Here is a 14,659-nt window from a genome sequence, read left to right as displayed (position 1 = left end):
TGCCTGTGGCTGTTTATCATCATGAACCTGGAGCTTTCACTGCATGAAAACTTCAACGTCATTTTTCACTTAAATCCTTAAAAATTAAACACTATCACAGTACAATGTGAATGATGACTGCCTGCTGCTAACATGTTGTCATCATCCAGTGATTACGTCCAATCTGAAAAAACCTCTACAGGTAAAATTTGCTGAAACAGAGAAATACAGTGAGATAAAGTGCAGCTTTGTTAGTTTGCTAACCTGTCAGTACTTCCACCTACTACTAAAACAGGACTACGTAACTAGTATCTGTAGGGATTGGACTGTAGGTGCTGAAATTATTCCATAAAAAGCTTCATCACCCAGTTTATAAACATACAGTATATACGGACGTTGTAAAGAAACTGGGACGATTCGTAAACATTCATTAACTGGTCACTGTCGACCGTGACCACATCAAATAAAACACCGTAATTCACCGCTTCGGTAAATTACTAGGATGAATCGTAACTTTTGAGCTCTGACACAAACCCTCAACACTAACCACCTCCCCTGAATCCTCCTGTTGCCTTCACTGACTGCCAAAATTGTAGGAATTAAGGATATCTACAAAAAAAACACATCCAACAAACAGCAGAGCTGTTACAATACACACTTATTATGGTAACAGCTTACTTTGATCATAGTGTGCAGTAACATCACGGCTGTTTTTATGTTTTTTCTGTGTATTATATATAATGCTTATTATTTTATCTGCACTGTGTTGTAAGTTAGCGGGTCAGAAAATGGATGAATGTGTTGTAAGTTATAAACATCCAGTCTTTTAAAAGCTCTTCTTAAGGAGGTTTAAAATAAAAAGAAATCATGTTTTAGTGAAATATAAATATTTCTGTCAGAATGCTACAGGATGCAGATTAATGGCATTTGTTAATCAAGGAAATCATTTTCAGAAAACAGTGTTTGGCACACGTTGAATTAAAGCACCTGTACATTACATGACACATGAAACACAATGCTAACACCAGTGTAGGGAAATGACTTATTTACTTTGGAGCATGTTAATACCTAAAACACCTACTTCAGGTGAGACTTTTTTCTAATAGAAATGACATTTGTAGCTAAAACTGTAGAACTTATTAAAACCTGACATAACACTTTCAGGTGGTGCTTTTTTGTTTTATATATATTATAAAACTGTAACAATAACATTTATTATAAATAATTGACATTTGTCTCTTTGTTCGCCTGTTTATCATGAGAAAGTGTGTGTAAACGTGAAATATTATCCCAAAACTTGCATGTAAGGATACATTCACTGTCATTTTGCAACTCTCGCTTCATTCTGTTTAAAATCTCTGTTAAAAAAAACCAAACAGAATTTAAAAAACAATAACAAACTGTTCAGTTTAAGAAAATAAATTTAGTTTTGCATTTGTGGTGTGTTCAGGAGATGAGTGTCCTCATCTCCCTCTGCTCCTCACTGGTCTCCTAAAGGAGCAAAACATGAAACACTCTGTATCATCACATTCATCCACTTTATTAGCCTTTCATTGTCATTTGATGTCAACATGGATGATGATGAACTCACTTTGTTTGGGTCTGATTCTCCAGGTGAGGAAGACGAAGTGTCAGAGGCTGAAAAACAAACAGAGTGGAGTGAGGAAGATGCTTTCACTGATCAGCCATGACATCAGGATCAATAAGAAAAACACACTGACCCTCATTTATCAACCGTTCGTACGTTCAGATCTGAGCGTACCACGTGGGTTGGACCAAATTCACGCAAGCTTTGATATTAACCATTTCTGATGTGATCATACGCTACGATCAGATCTCATGTCTGGTCTGACCTCATGTACCCAAACCTGAGTGGATTAGTGGAGCAGCACAGGAAAATCTGACTAACCTTGGATTTCCACTGGCTGCGTATCTGCAGCGTAATCTGCTGTACTCAGAAGATCTCGCTAATTCACGTGTAATCGTGCAAAATATATATATGTGTATGTGATTCAACCATGGATAAATGCAATATAATTTATATGTGACATACAATTTTAAAACATGGTATCAACAGAAATGTCTGGTTGATACCATCATTTCTGAGATGAAATTCATCTCAGAAATGTTTATTTCCTTACAAACGTTTGTTTGACCTCAGTGGGCGGGGCCACCGAACCAGGAATATTTGAGGGCGTAACACGTTAATGATGATCAAATTCAGCCGCTGCATTTATCAACACCCGAACATTGGTGCGCTGTGATTGGTCAGATATGAATGTTTCATAAGTCCCATGTTTGTCCTGTCATACGACACAATGTGACCTCAGATTTGCACCGTTTTCACACAGGGATGATAAATGAGGGCCAATGTGAGCGACTCACTGTGAGAACCTGTAAACCCTGAGGGACAGCGAGCTGGAGACAAATAAAGACAAAGAGCATTAATAACTGCACTGAGAAGAGGATTCAAAGAAGGTTCAAGAAAAGTGTTTTAAAGTGAATAAAAAGAGCTTTTCATTTATTACCAGGAGAACATTTGTTCCACGTCACAAATCCAACGACAGCCACAAGAACAAGAACAGCTACGACAACAACAGCAGCAACACCACCACCTACACAACAACAACAACAACATTTATTAGTAGTGATTCATAAAAACGTCTGAATCAGAAAAAAAAACACTTTTCCTTGAGTGGTGGTATTATGTTATGTTTAAAAGTGTTCAATAAAGAGAGTTGGAGAATAAACAAGGTTTAAATGCAGCTTGTTGGAAGTTTCAATGATGACGCGCTATCTGCACGGATCACAGCCGAGATAAAGTCGTTGGAAAAGACGCTGGAAAGATCACTGGAAAGCCTTTAAAGTGAAGTAAAGGTACTGAAACAACACAATATAATGAATGCTGAAGAGATAAAACTGCTGAACGCGAGGGTTGAAGAGCTGGAACAAAAGAAAAGAGAGAAAGATGTCATCATTACAGGCCTAAAGATAATACCCAGGAGATACGCGAGTGCGTTGAGACAGGCAACGGAACCGAGTGACGAAAACACAAAATCGATTGAACAACAGGTCATTGATTACTTGGAGTCGAAGGACATTGTCTTGAACCCTAACAACATCAACTCCTGAACCAATCTTCATCAAAACGATGGAAGACTTGGGAAAATACGAAGGATCCACCTAAACAACAACATTACTGATGGTAATCATGGACATAGACCCAGATCTATATAAACACTGGAAACAAGACTCAGACTGTGTTTATTTTACAGACACTGAATTCAATGTGGAAACCAAGAGTTAAAAAGGTCTGTCACTTATTCATTATGTATGCAAATTTTGAACACATTAAGGATTACATTACAACCTTGTACAAGTTTGAAATAATAGCACTGTCAGAAACTTGGTTAAATGAACAGAAAGGTATGAACTTTACGATAAAAGGATATAAATTTGTCTGTAAGAACAGATTATATAAACCAGGTGGTGGGGTGGCATTATACATATAAGATAACAATGAAATGGAGATACTAGAATCGATGAGTACAACTGTGGAAGGAGTAATGGAATGTCTAACAGTAAAAATAACAAGACCAAAGGGAGAGAACATATTAATCTGTTGTTTGTATCAAGCTCCTAATTGAAAAATGGACATATTTAATGAGAACCTAACCAAAATAATAGAAAAGGCTAAACACAAGAACATATTGATCTGTGGAGACTTCAATATAAACATTCTAAATCCCTTAAAAAACACACACATCAAAGACTTTATTAACTACATGTACACAAATGACTAAAACCTCTTATAATGAAACCAACGAGAATCAATAAACACAGCTCAACACTGACATACAAAAACATAAACATACAAAATTCAGATCTAACCAATGGAATATTAATAAATGACATCTCTGACCATCTACCAATATTTAATACTAACGACAACATCCACCCAGAAACACACAAACCAATAACATACAAAAGACTGGAAGGAGAAAAACAACTAGAAATCTTTAAATAACAGATAAGAACAGAAACGTGGAAGGAGGTTTTTACAAAACAAGATGTGAACAGTGCATATGACACATTCACAGACATAATAACTACAATATATGATAAATGCTGCCATTTGAAACAAATAATCAAACGTAAGACTATTACAATACCATGGATTGATAAAAAATTAGCAAACGCATGCAAAAAAAAAATACATTGTATAAAAAATATCTTAAAGACAAAACATTGAAAACAAAACTACGATACAAAAAATACAGAAACAAAGTCAACACTCTCCTAAGAGAAAAAAAAAGAGAATATTATGAAAAACAATTAAAAGAGAATAAAAACAAAAATCAAAAACTTTGGGAAATTATAACCTCCATAACTATGCGTAAAAGCAAAGAGGAAGCCACAAACCACTTTATAATAAACAACTTAAAGGAATACAATAAGAAAAAAAATCGCAGATGAACTTAATAATTTCTTCATAAATATTGGAATGGAGACTGGGAGAGGGATCTATCAACATCCAACACTTAAATGGAACCATTTTGACAATGAGAATATAGAGAATGATAACTATTTAACACTTGAAGAAGTAACGGAAGCAGAGGTGAAAGCAATCATTACAAACTGTAATTCAAAAAAATCCAGAGAGATTAATAATCTGAGTCTACTAAAAACTATAACAGCTGAAATAACCCCACCGCTAACATATATCAGCAATCTCTCTTTCAAAAATGGTATTTTCCCAGACCAAATGAAAATAGCAAAAATCAGACCGATCCACAAGAGTTGAGACAAACGAGATTTCACCAACTATCGACCTATTTCAATATTCCCGCAATTATCGAAAATTCTAGAAAAATTGTTCATGAAAAGGCTGGACAAATTCATAGAAGAGAAAAATATATTACACGAAGGCCAATATGGGTTCAGAAAAGGACGTTCAACAGCAATGGCTATAACTGATACCACGGAAAATAAAAGAGATGCATTAGAAAATAATTTATTTGTATTTGGCATTTTTTTGGACCTTAAAAAAGCATTTGACACAATAAATCATTATAATTGATGCCCTAAACTGGATTAAAAGTTATATGAGAAATAGGAGACAATATGTTGACTTCGAACAAAACATATCAATATGCCAAACCATACAATGTGGTGTGCCACAGGGTTCAATTTTAGGGCCAAAACTGTTCATTCTATATATAAACGACATTTTCAAAGTCTCAAATTGCCTCAAACTAACACTGTTTGCAGACGACACAACCATCCTATGTTCAGGTAAAGACATTAAAACTCTAATAGAAATGACTTATTCTTCCCTTATTGGGTCACATTTAAATTACTGCTCAGAAATGTGGGGAAACACCTACAAAACGTATCTTGAACCTTTAGTTAAACTTAAAAAAAAAAGCAATTAGAATTCTATATAAAGCACCACACAACACACACACAAACGAACTATTTGAAAAGGCCAAATACCTAAAACTACAAGAAATAATACAATACAACACACAAATTCTCGCATTTAGGGCCTCACTTAAAACACTCCCATATCAAATACAAAAATGTTTCGCATACAAACACACTGCTTATGAACTAAGACATAGTAATGTGTTCATACAAAAAAGGGTTAAATCTAACATTGGAAAAACAGCACTGTCAACAGAGCTATCACCAGCTGGAATAACCTTGATGCAGAGACAAAACAAGCTGCAAACTTGACTAGATATAAAGAAAAAACTCGGAACAAATTCTTACACGAATACGAGATCAGCACATCAACGAGATGGAACTTATCAACTGGTCAATGAACACAATCGACTCAATCTTCACGAACAGAAGATCACAACAAGACGAACCAGCGTGTCCAAAAGAGACATTCCCAAGTGGTAAAGAAGATGAACTTTTCTTTTGAACAACGATGGAGAGGAGGAGGAATGAAAAAAGACAACACTGAAAACATCCTACATAAAAAAGGACAAAAAAATAAGAAATGAAATTGTGTTCAGAACAACCAAAGACTGTTTGACCAGAGAGACAAGCTTTGATGTAAATTTTCTGTGTTCAAAACAGGGGACGGGACTTGGATAAGCAAACTGCTTCTCTCGTCTCCTTTTTCGGCATGGACAAAGCAAAAACAAACAAAAAAAAAAGGAATAACAACTTCTGTGAATGCAACCATGTCGGAAATAAACTGAATAAATAAAAAAAATTAAATCTGTTATTTTTAACACAAGCTTCACTCACTGCTTTGTTACAGTTACAATAAGTAATCAATTAGTAAATCTGTGTCTAACAACATGCAACAACTGTTGCCACCTGCGGCCATAGATAATTTTTTGGGTCACTGTTTTTATCTTCTTTCTGTAAATAAAAGAGGTTTACTTCGCTATTTTTAATTTTTCCTGATTATTTAAAGCAACTAAAAGCAGCACAAGTTGTTATTTTGACTGAAAAATCTGTTAAATAATCTAAAAATCAGGTTGAATGTTTCACTCTAATAGAAAACAATCAGATGTTTACAGACAGTGGGGCCGTGTGACATCATCAATCACTTAATTTCAAGGTAAAAAAACACAGGCTGTAAAACTGTAAAGTAGTCCAATTTTTAAAAGTTATTAAAACTAATATTATGCAAAAACAATGTATTTTGTTAGAAATAGATCTACTAATAAGTACATTTCAAAGGTTTTAGGCCACATTTGTAAAAATAGTGGAGGATCTCTATAAGTTTACCATCAAATTACCATCTGAGTTTATAAAATCTTCACAAATATTCATTGAAATAAATACATTCATAAATGTCACATGTTTAAATAAGTGAATTCAGCCTCAGCAACAAGTCCTGTAATTAGATTTCTATAACTTTAATCAACTACTGATAGTTACCAAGAGTAAATGAAGAGGAATCAGATGTTTGATAAATTTGACTGTTTTGATGTGATTGTGAGCAAAGATGGATCAGAACAATCCCACACATCATCTTGAGTCTCTCACCTCCATCAGACTTTCTCCAGTTGCTTAAAATCACACTTTTGTCCAGAGTGACTGTGAGATCTTCCTCCACACCTTTAATCTGGAACACACAGTCGTACCTGCTCCAGTCTTCATCTCTGATCAGAGAAATGTTCAGGTCAACGCTCATCTGGAAGCTCCCATCATGGTTGGGGAGTATCTCTCCGTGGTCCACGCCCTCCAACACCTTCTCCTCCTGGTCTTTCCTCCAGAACATCTCAGCATAGTGGGGGTAGAAACCTGTAGCGTGGCAGGTGACTGGAGAGGAGGGAGTCCTCTGGAGGAGCTGGATGGAGGGAACATCTGCAGAGGAACCACAAGGAGAACACAGTGAACTTTAATGATGATAAATTAAAATATTAAATCTAATTGATAAATCTAAATGCTAAATATAAATATTAAATCTAAATGGTAAATCTAAATGTTGAACTACTGTAAATGATAAATATAAATGCTAAATGTAAATCTACCCATTGAATATTAAATGATGAATTTATATGTTAAATTTAAATGTAAATCTAAATTATAAATCTAATAGTTAAATATAGAACCAAAATCTAAATATAAAAGTTGAACAAAAATCTAAATGTAAATGTTAAATATTAAATATAAATATTAAATACAAATGATAAATCACAATGTTAAATCTCAATGATATATCTAAATGTTAAATGTTACAGGCAAAACTAAATATTTATCAAATAATGCAAATTTAACAAAAGTACCAAAATAAAACATCTTAAAGAGTTTAAAGTGAAATCAGTTCAAATGTCAAAATGTGTTGTAGAGACACAGATCCAGGTGATTTACACTCACTGTGATCACACTTTTCATTCTAACAGATAAAGACAGAGTCACACTGTTGTGTTCATGTGTCTGCAGCAAAGGAAGCTCAGAGGAGTTTACCTGTTCTCATCATGAAGCTCCGCCCAACGTTCATAATCTTCTTCATAACCTCAGGACATTCCTGTGTGTAGTAGTATTTATGGTATGACATCATAGCTTTGTCATTGTCCCAGTTGAGTTTAGTGATGAAAGCCTGTTGTTTAGCAGCGATCCATATCTGTTCATTCAGATTCAGATTGATGAAGTCTTCTCCATCATAACCATATTGATCATAACCATTAACCTCTCCAGTCTCATCGTCCCAGTCACAGCCGTGCATATTCTGGAAAGTGTGAACACCTGAGAGACACAGAGAACATTAAACACATGTACAAGATTTGTCTCCAATTACATCTGATCTGATTGTAAATATGTTTCTATTGATCATCTCTTTGATTCTTTACTAAATCCTTTCAGCACTGCAGGCTTTTATTCTGACATGGAGCCACTTTAAAGACTTTTAAAGGCTGAATGTGAACAAAGATGTGAAAGTAGGATCTAGTTTTAGGAGCAACACAAAGCACAGCTGCATTACTTTATGTGACCAACAGGAGGCGCTACTACATGCGACTGGAAACAGGGTTGGGGCAAATATAATTGTAATCACGTGATTCATAATTAATTTAAATTATAGCATAATTAAAATCGTAATTGTAAATGGTGAGTGGACTAGATTTATATAGCGCCTTATAAATACACTGAAACAGTCCCAAAGCGCTTTACATACCAGCACATTCACACACCAATGGGACAGGACTGACATGCAAGGAGCTGGTCGACCATTGGGAGCAACTTAAGGTTCAGTGTCTTGCCCAAGAACACTTCGACACATAGTCAGGTACTGGGATCGAACCCCCAACCTCTCGATCAGAAGACGACCCACTACCACCTGAGCCAATTGATTATTTTAATTGTAATCAAAATCTGTTGCTGTTGTAATCGTAATTAAATTGTAATTCAAAAGAGTTAAAAACTAATGAAAGACCAGAAGAGATGAAACTAAAAAAACTAAATCACCAGAAAACAATCTGTGGAACCATGTTACAGTTCTATGGCTTACACATACGTAGTTATTAATTATTATTAAAATATGTTTCATACCAAGTTTTCTCACTACCTGTGAGTAAATCTTCACACCCATACAGGTGGTTATAGTTAGGATATAATAGAAATGTATATAAATAGGAACAATACAATGTGACAGCAACAATACTGTGAATGTAAATGATGAGTTTATAACTATTGATAATAACTAGTCTCTCACTGACACCTTTAACATCATCACATCCAACGTCCACAACAATGGAGCTTCTTTCAGCGTCCAATGACAATCTAGTGACTCTGAGGGACGACAGAGGAAGTGCTGACGTCTGCATTTTTCCAGCTTTAGGAATGGTTCCTGCAGCATTCACTTAGTGATGCTCAGAGGTGACAAATAACCAAGTACCAATACTTTGTTACTGTACTTAAGTACTATTTTTTATGGTATCTGTACTTTAGTGAGTATTTTTATTTTTTGGTGACTTCTTACTTTTTTAAACACATATCTGTACTTTCTACTCCTTACATTTTAAAAATGAGCTCATTACTTTTAAGACGTTCCAAGATGACGTCATGACGTAAAAAGATACAAAACTTTGGTAGTTTGAGCTTTTTTCTGTTAAACAGGTCCATTAATATTATAGTTTACATTTTCAAGTTTTTATAAATATTAAACTCAAAGCTGATCTGGGTTTAATTGAGCATTTGCATTTTTTTTCTTGACACATTTTATTTACAAATTGTATTTATAATGAGTTTTAAATTCTCCAGATGTTCAAAGAGAACAGATTTAACTTGTTTACATGAACCAGTTTTCAACAAGTTCATAAAAAATTAAAGATATGGAATTTATAAAAACCTTGTTTTATCATTGAAGGAATGTTTGTTTTACTTTTTACTAAAGTACATTTAGTAGCGACTACTTTTTTACTTTTACTCAAGTAAGGGAGCAACTTCAATACTTTTACCAGAGTCATTATTTATTCAAGTATCTAAACTTTTACTTTAGTACTGAAGACGAGTACTTTTTCCACCTCTAGTGATGCTGTGCTTTCTATTCAGGGTTTGAAGGACACACTTTCAGTGTGTTTACAGCTACACAACAAGCATTAACACACACTGTCACATCAGCATTAGAAAGAACAAGAGAACTTTAACTAACCTCCAGTTTGGTTGAAACGCTGGTTTAAGTTTTCTAGGTGGGCTTTGAACCTCAGCTGATGATCCATTGCTCGAGCAGTTAGACTTTCTATGTAATCTTCACCTAATGCATCTTTAACCCAGTCTTGTTTAGGGACTGCTCTCCTGGTGTTACTGTCGTAGTGACCGATCACAAAACCATCAACATAACCAATACCCACAAACTCTGGGAAGTTTGGTACGTCAGATGAAGCTGTGTAGAAATATCTCATAGTGTGCAACACTGTAAGAAAAGGTCAGAGTCATGAATTCAGACACTGAACAACAACATGAACGTATCCACACATCACAGTGATCTCTGCTGTTACAAACACTAACTCTACCACACATTTTAATATCTTTGAAAATGATTCAAAGACTAAAAAAACATTATTCCATAATTTAAAAAATATTGTTGTTTTTTGGTTTTTAAAGTCAAACAAATTCAGTTAACATTGCTTTAACTAAACACTGTTTGTTTTAGATGCTCAGACTAACTTTATATGAAATAAAGGAAGTTTTTAGTATTTCTAAACCAGAATTTTATGATGTTTTTTTCATTAACAAATGTTAAAATTTAATCAAACTCAGCAAAATGTGACAGACTTTATAAAATGTGTGTGACAGTTTTCTCATGACTGTTGTGAGTCATTAAAATGTAATTCTAACAATGCAGGAAGCTGATTGGCTTCATTTGGCGTCAATATCAAAGAGGACAGCGTCACCTAGTCACATGTCTACTAAAAACTTTATTAATTATTGGAGGAGAGAATTAATAAACTGGGCGACCCAGCCGGGGGTGATCAGACCCCAGCCTGTGTCCAAGTGGCGCACCACGGATCCCCCCTACGGATCCACAGCCACCTGGAGGCCTTTTCTGTGGCCTCAAGGATGTTCTTGGTGGCTTTTCTCAACTGCTGTCCTCTAATGTCTAGGAGTTTGAACACTCGCTGTTGTGAGTGACCTGCAAAACCCCTGCACCCGATTTTGATTGATTCACAGCAGGCTCTCCATCCATTGCTCCGACACTCTGTGGTGAGCTCACAGTATTTGGCCCTCTTTCGCTCATTGGCTTCGTCAATCCGGTCCTCCCAGGGGACCGTCAGCTCCAGTAGCACCACTTGCTTGGTTGAATCAGATGTTAACACCATGTCGGGGCGGAGTGAAGTGGGGGTGATATTTGCTGGGAACTTGAGTTTCGTTCCTAGGTCAACTTGGAGCTGCCAGTCACGAGCGGTGGTGAGGAGCCCTCCTGCGGAGCTCGGCTGCTGGTTTGCTTTCTGTCCTGCTCTAATGAAGGTGATTGATTGCTTAGGGGTGACCTGGGACTTGCTATATTGTATCGCTACGCAGATGGAATCAGCCAGAGATTTTAAAACTTCATGGCTCCAGCGATACCGTCCCTCCCCTAGAGCCTTTGGGCAACAGCTCAAGATGTGCTCCAAGGTGCCCCTCCTCTGGCACAGTTTGCACTCCGGAGTGTCAGCTAGGCCCCAGGTGTGCAGATTGGCTAGGCTTGGGAGGACGTCGTATACAGACTGAATGAGGAATTTTGTTCGCAGAGGTTCAGCTCTCCAGAGCTCTGCCCAGGTGAGTTTGCAAGCTTCTGCATGTTCCCACCTTGTCCACGCCCCTTGCTTGGACATGCTGACCATTTTGCTGTGCCGTTCTTCCTCGAGCTCTGCACGGATCTCGTCTTGGACTAATTGGCGCTTCTCCTTGCCGCGAGCCCTGTCGTAGCGTGGCCTAGGAAAACTACCAAGGCCTGCCCTCCCCATTGCCACGGAACCCACCAAGGTCTTGTGCCTCAGCCGTGTCTCCGCTCTGCTTATGGCTTCTTGTGCCTGCCACTTCCTCCCGGTCTTAACAACAATTCCTGCAGAGGCAACCTGTACATCATTACCTCTCTAGAGCGGGCAACTTTGAATTCTTCTGAGAGTCCACTGAGAGGGAGGTGGAGCTTGGTGGATTGGCCATAAAAGGCAATGCTGCTCAAGGACCGAGGAAGCCCCAGCCATTTCCTCAAAAACTTGCTGGTGGTCTTCTCTAGTACCTCTACCGTTGTCATTGGTACCTCGTAGATTAACAGAGGCCAGAGTATTCTAGGTAGAACTCCGTGCTGGTACATCCAGGCCTTAAACTTTCCTGGGAGACCAGATTTATCGATGGCTGTGAGCCAAGAAGTCAGGTCGCTCTTTGTCTGCTGCAAAGCCGCTGCATCCTTCAGAGAGCTGTCAAAGATTTTGCCCAGGCTCTTGACAGGTCTTTCGGTCACCGTTGGAATCTTTGTCCCTCCAACTGAAAAGCTGAAATGGTCGGCCACTTTACCTTTTTTCAAGACTAGAGACCTGGACTTATCTGGCTTGAAGCTCATTTTTGCCCATGTGATGAGCCGTTCAAGCCCCTAAAGGAGCCACCTGCACCCAGGCACAGATGTGGTCATCACTGTCAAGTCATATTTAGTTTGAATATTTGAAATAAAAATATGAATCAAATTTTTAATTAAACTTTTCTTTTTCTAAAAATTTAATACATTTTAAAACCAGAAGTAATCAAGTCATTTTTTAATTATTATTTCAGTAAAGAGAAAGCGATAAATACAGTTTATTGTCAGTTCATGTGGCTGAATGATGTTCAGTGACGCACTGTGTTGTAGTTTGATCATAAAAATGAAAGTTTTTTTTTAAAATTATTATTAATAAAGAGACACTGACTCTTTAAACAACTAAATGTCAAACTAAATACAGAAAAAAATAATTCTGCTCCAGATATAAACTTTCACATTAAAAAAAAAACTAATTTCTTTGTTTTAAAATTTGTATCGATTCATAAAAACGTCTAAATCCAAAAGTAAATATTAAATTCTATTTTTTCTTGACTCTTGGTATTTCAGTGTTTCTTAGTTTGTATTAAACTGTTTATTCACAGTGAATGTGGCTGAATGACGTCACATGCCACACCCCTTTTGTTGCGCAGGTAAAAATGAAAAAGTTAAACTGAAAGTTTTCGTTGCGGACTCGTTAAACGTGTTTAAAAGTCGTTAAAAACACATATAAAGTGAGTAAAAAGAGCAGATGATAGTGTTGTAGGTGTAAAGTTGTCCCAGTGTTAATAAGTGAGTCTAACTCCAGGCTGTAAAGTGAAAGTCAAACAAAGCTTTCCATTCCTCCTCACATAAAGACAGTAAAGTGTAAAATGATGTGGACTGACCTGCTGTCACACCGGGTGTTGAGAGGAGAAACACAAAGATGAAGGTGTTCATGGTGGAGGTGAGCACGAGCACCTTTCACTTCTGTCCTGTGGATCAACACTGAGAGAAGTCACGTGACCATCGGCCTCCTGCTCAGCCAATAGGATTTCTTCCCTCACTGTTACTGGGTAGAAGTCACACACTCAGGTTCTCCAGCAGATATTATTAAAAAAATAACTGCTTCAACATGATGTTGTTTTGATCACTTTGTAAAAATAAAGTTAAATATTACAATGTAGGAAAAATTAATTAATTATTTCACGTGTTATATGTTTAAACTGACTTTCATTCAGCAGTTTTTAACAAATTTTTGGAAATATTTTTTTAAAGTTGTCACTTTTCGTACTTAAAAATTAAAAACACCCAAAAAAAATATATATTTTTTTTAATTATTACTCATTATTTATTTTAACTTAGTATAATTTTATTGATTTATAAACTCCTTCCTTCAGCATCATCAACCAATCAGTTTCAGCTGCTGATTGTTAGGACTCACCTGCCTCAACCAATCAGAGCTTCTTTCACTCTCACGTGCAGGGATGACCAATCAATCACGTGCTTTGTCTGATCAATGGGCCACGTTATTAGAATTCATGTTTTTATTTAGAATAATGAACAATCTGAGCGTTAACAAACAAAAGCACAAAAGATTTAGTTTTGTATATTTTTCCATCATTTTAGTATTTTGTGTTGTTTTCAGTGTTTCTGTTTTGTGTATTTCTATGGTTGTTTTGTGGTTTTTAAGTAATTTTGTGTTTGTGTTTCTGTTGCTGTTTTGTGGGTTTTTGAAGAATGAAACAATGTAAACTTTGTCTGAAAAAGTTATTGTGATTATTCTTCTTCAAAACTAAAAAAAAATAAACATATGTAATCACATGTATTATATCAACAGTGATAAAGTAATAATAAATAAAGCCTCACGGGGTGCGTCCCACAGTTTGAGAACCACTTTTCCAGAGAATAATTAACGTTAAAGTGATAAAAAGCACAAAGCTGTGTTAATGTTTGAATACAAAGTGTTTTCTGAGGTAAATTATCTCTATGAGTCTCTGTAAGTAAACAGTCAGTTTCATTGTTGTTAACAGTTTATTGTTAAAAGAAACATAACAAGAATAAAAAAAACAACCTTCTGTAAGTTTCAGAAAATTTGCTGAAACACAGAAATACAGTGAGATAAAGTGCAGCTTTGTTAGTTTGCTAACCTGTCAGTACTTCCACTTACTACTAAAACAGGACTACGTAACTAGTATCTGTAGGGATTGGACTGTAGGTGCTGAAATTATTCCATAAAAA

The 14,659-nt window shown here is 36.2% G+C and overlaps 1 protein-coding gene across 2 annotated transcripts; it reads right to left on the bottom strand.

The window, feature by feature from the left end:
* Nucleotides 1-825: 825 nt before the first annotated feature.
* Nucleotides 826-13,455, bottom strand: LOC114471802 (major histocompatibility complex class I-related gene protein-like). 2 transcript variants are annotated; one of them, XM_028460727.1, is made up of 8 exons: nt 13,327-13,455; nt 10,100-10,360; nt 7,918-8,196; nt 6,994-7,314; nt 2,508-2,594; nt 2,365-2,397; nt 1,571-1,617; nt 826-1,470 (listed from the first exon to the last, which is right to left on the bottom strand). In XM_028460727.1, the coding sequence occupies exons 1-8, from the start codon at nt 13,376-13,378 to the stop codon at nt 1,426-1,428; spliced, it is 1,125 nt and encodes a 374-aa protein (XP_028316528.1). In that variant the 5' UTR covers nt 13,379-13,455; the 3' UTR covers nt 826-1,425. The 2 variants fall into 2 exon arrangements, with proteins under 2 accessions (XP_028316528.1, XP_028316529.1); XM_028460728.1 differs by lacking the exons at nt 826-1,470; nt 1,571-1,617; nt 2,365-2,397; ... (2 more) ...; nt 7,918-8,196; nt 10,100-10,360 and adding exons at nt 10,441-11,847; nt 12,465-12,533 and having other exon boundaries at nt 13,327-13,418.
* Nucleotides 13,456-14,659: the final 1,204 nt, after the last annotated feature.

Source organism: Gouania willdenowi, chromosome 11 (assembly GCF_900634775.1).
Source record: "Gouania willdenowi chromosome 11, fGouWil2.1, whole genome shotgun sequence".
Taxonomy (NCBI): domain Eukaryota; kingdom Metazoa; phylum Chordata; class Actinopteri; order Blenniiformes; family Gobiesocidae; genus Gouania; species Gouania willdenowi.
Note: the sequence above shows the minus strand (reverse complement) of the source record. Positions and strands in the feature narration are given on the sequence as shown.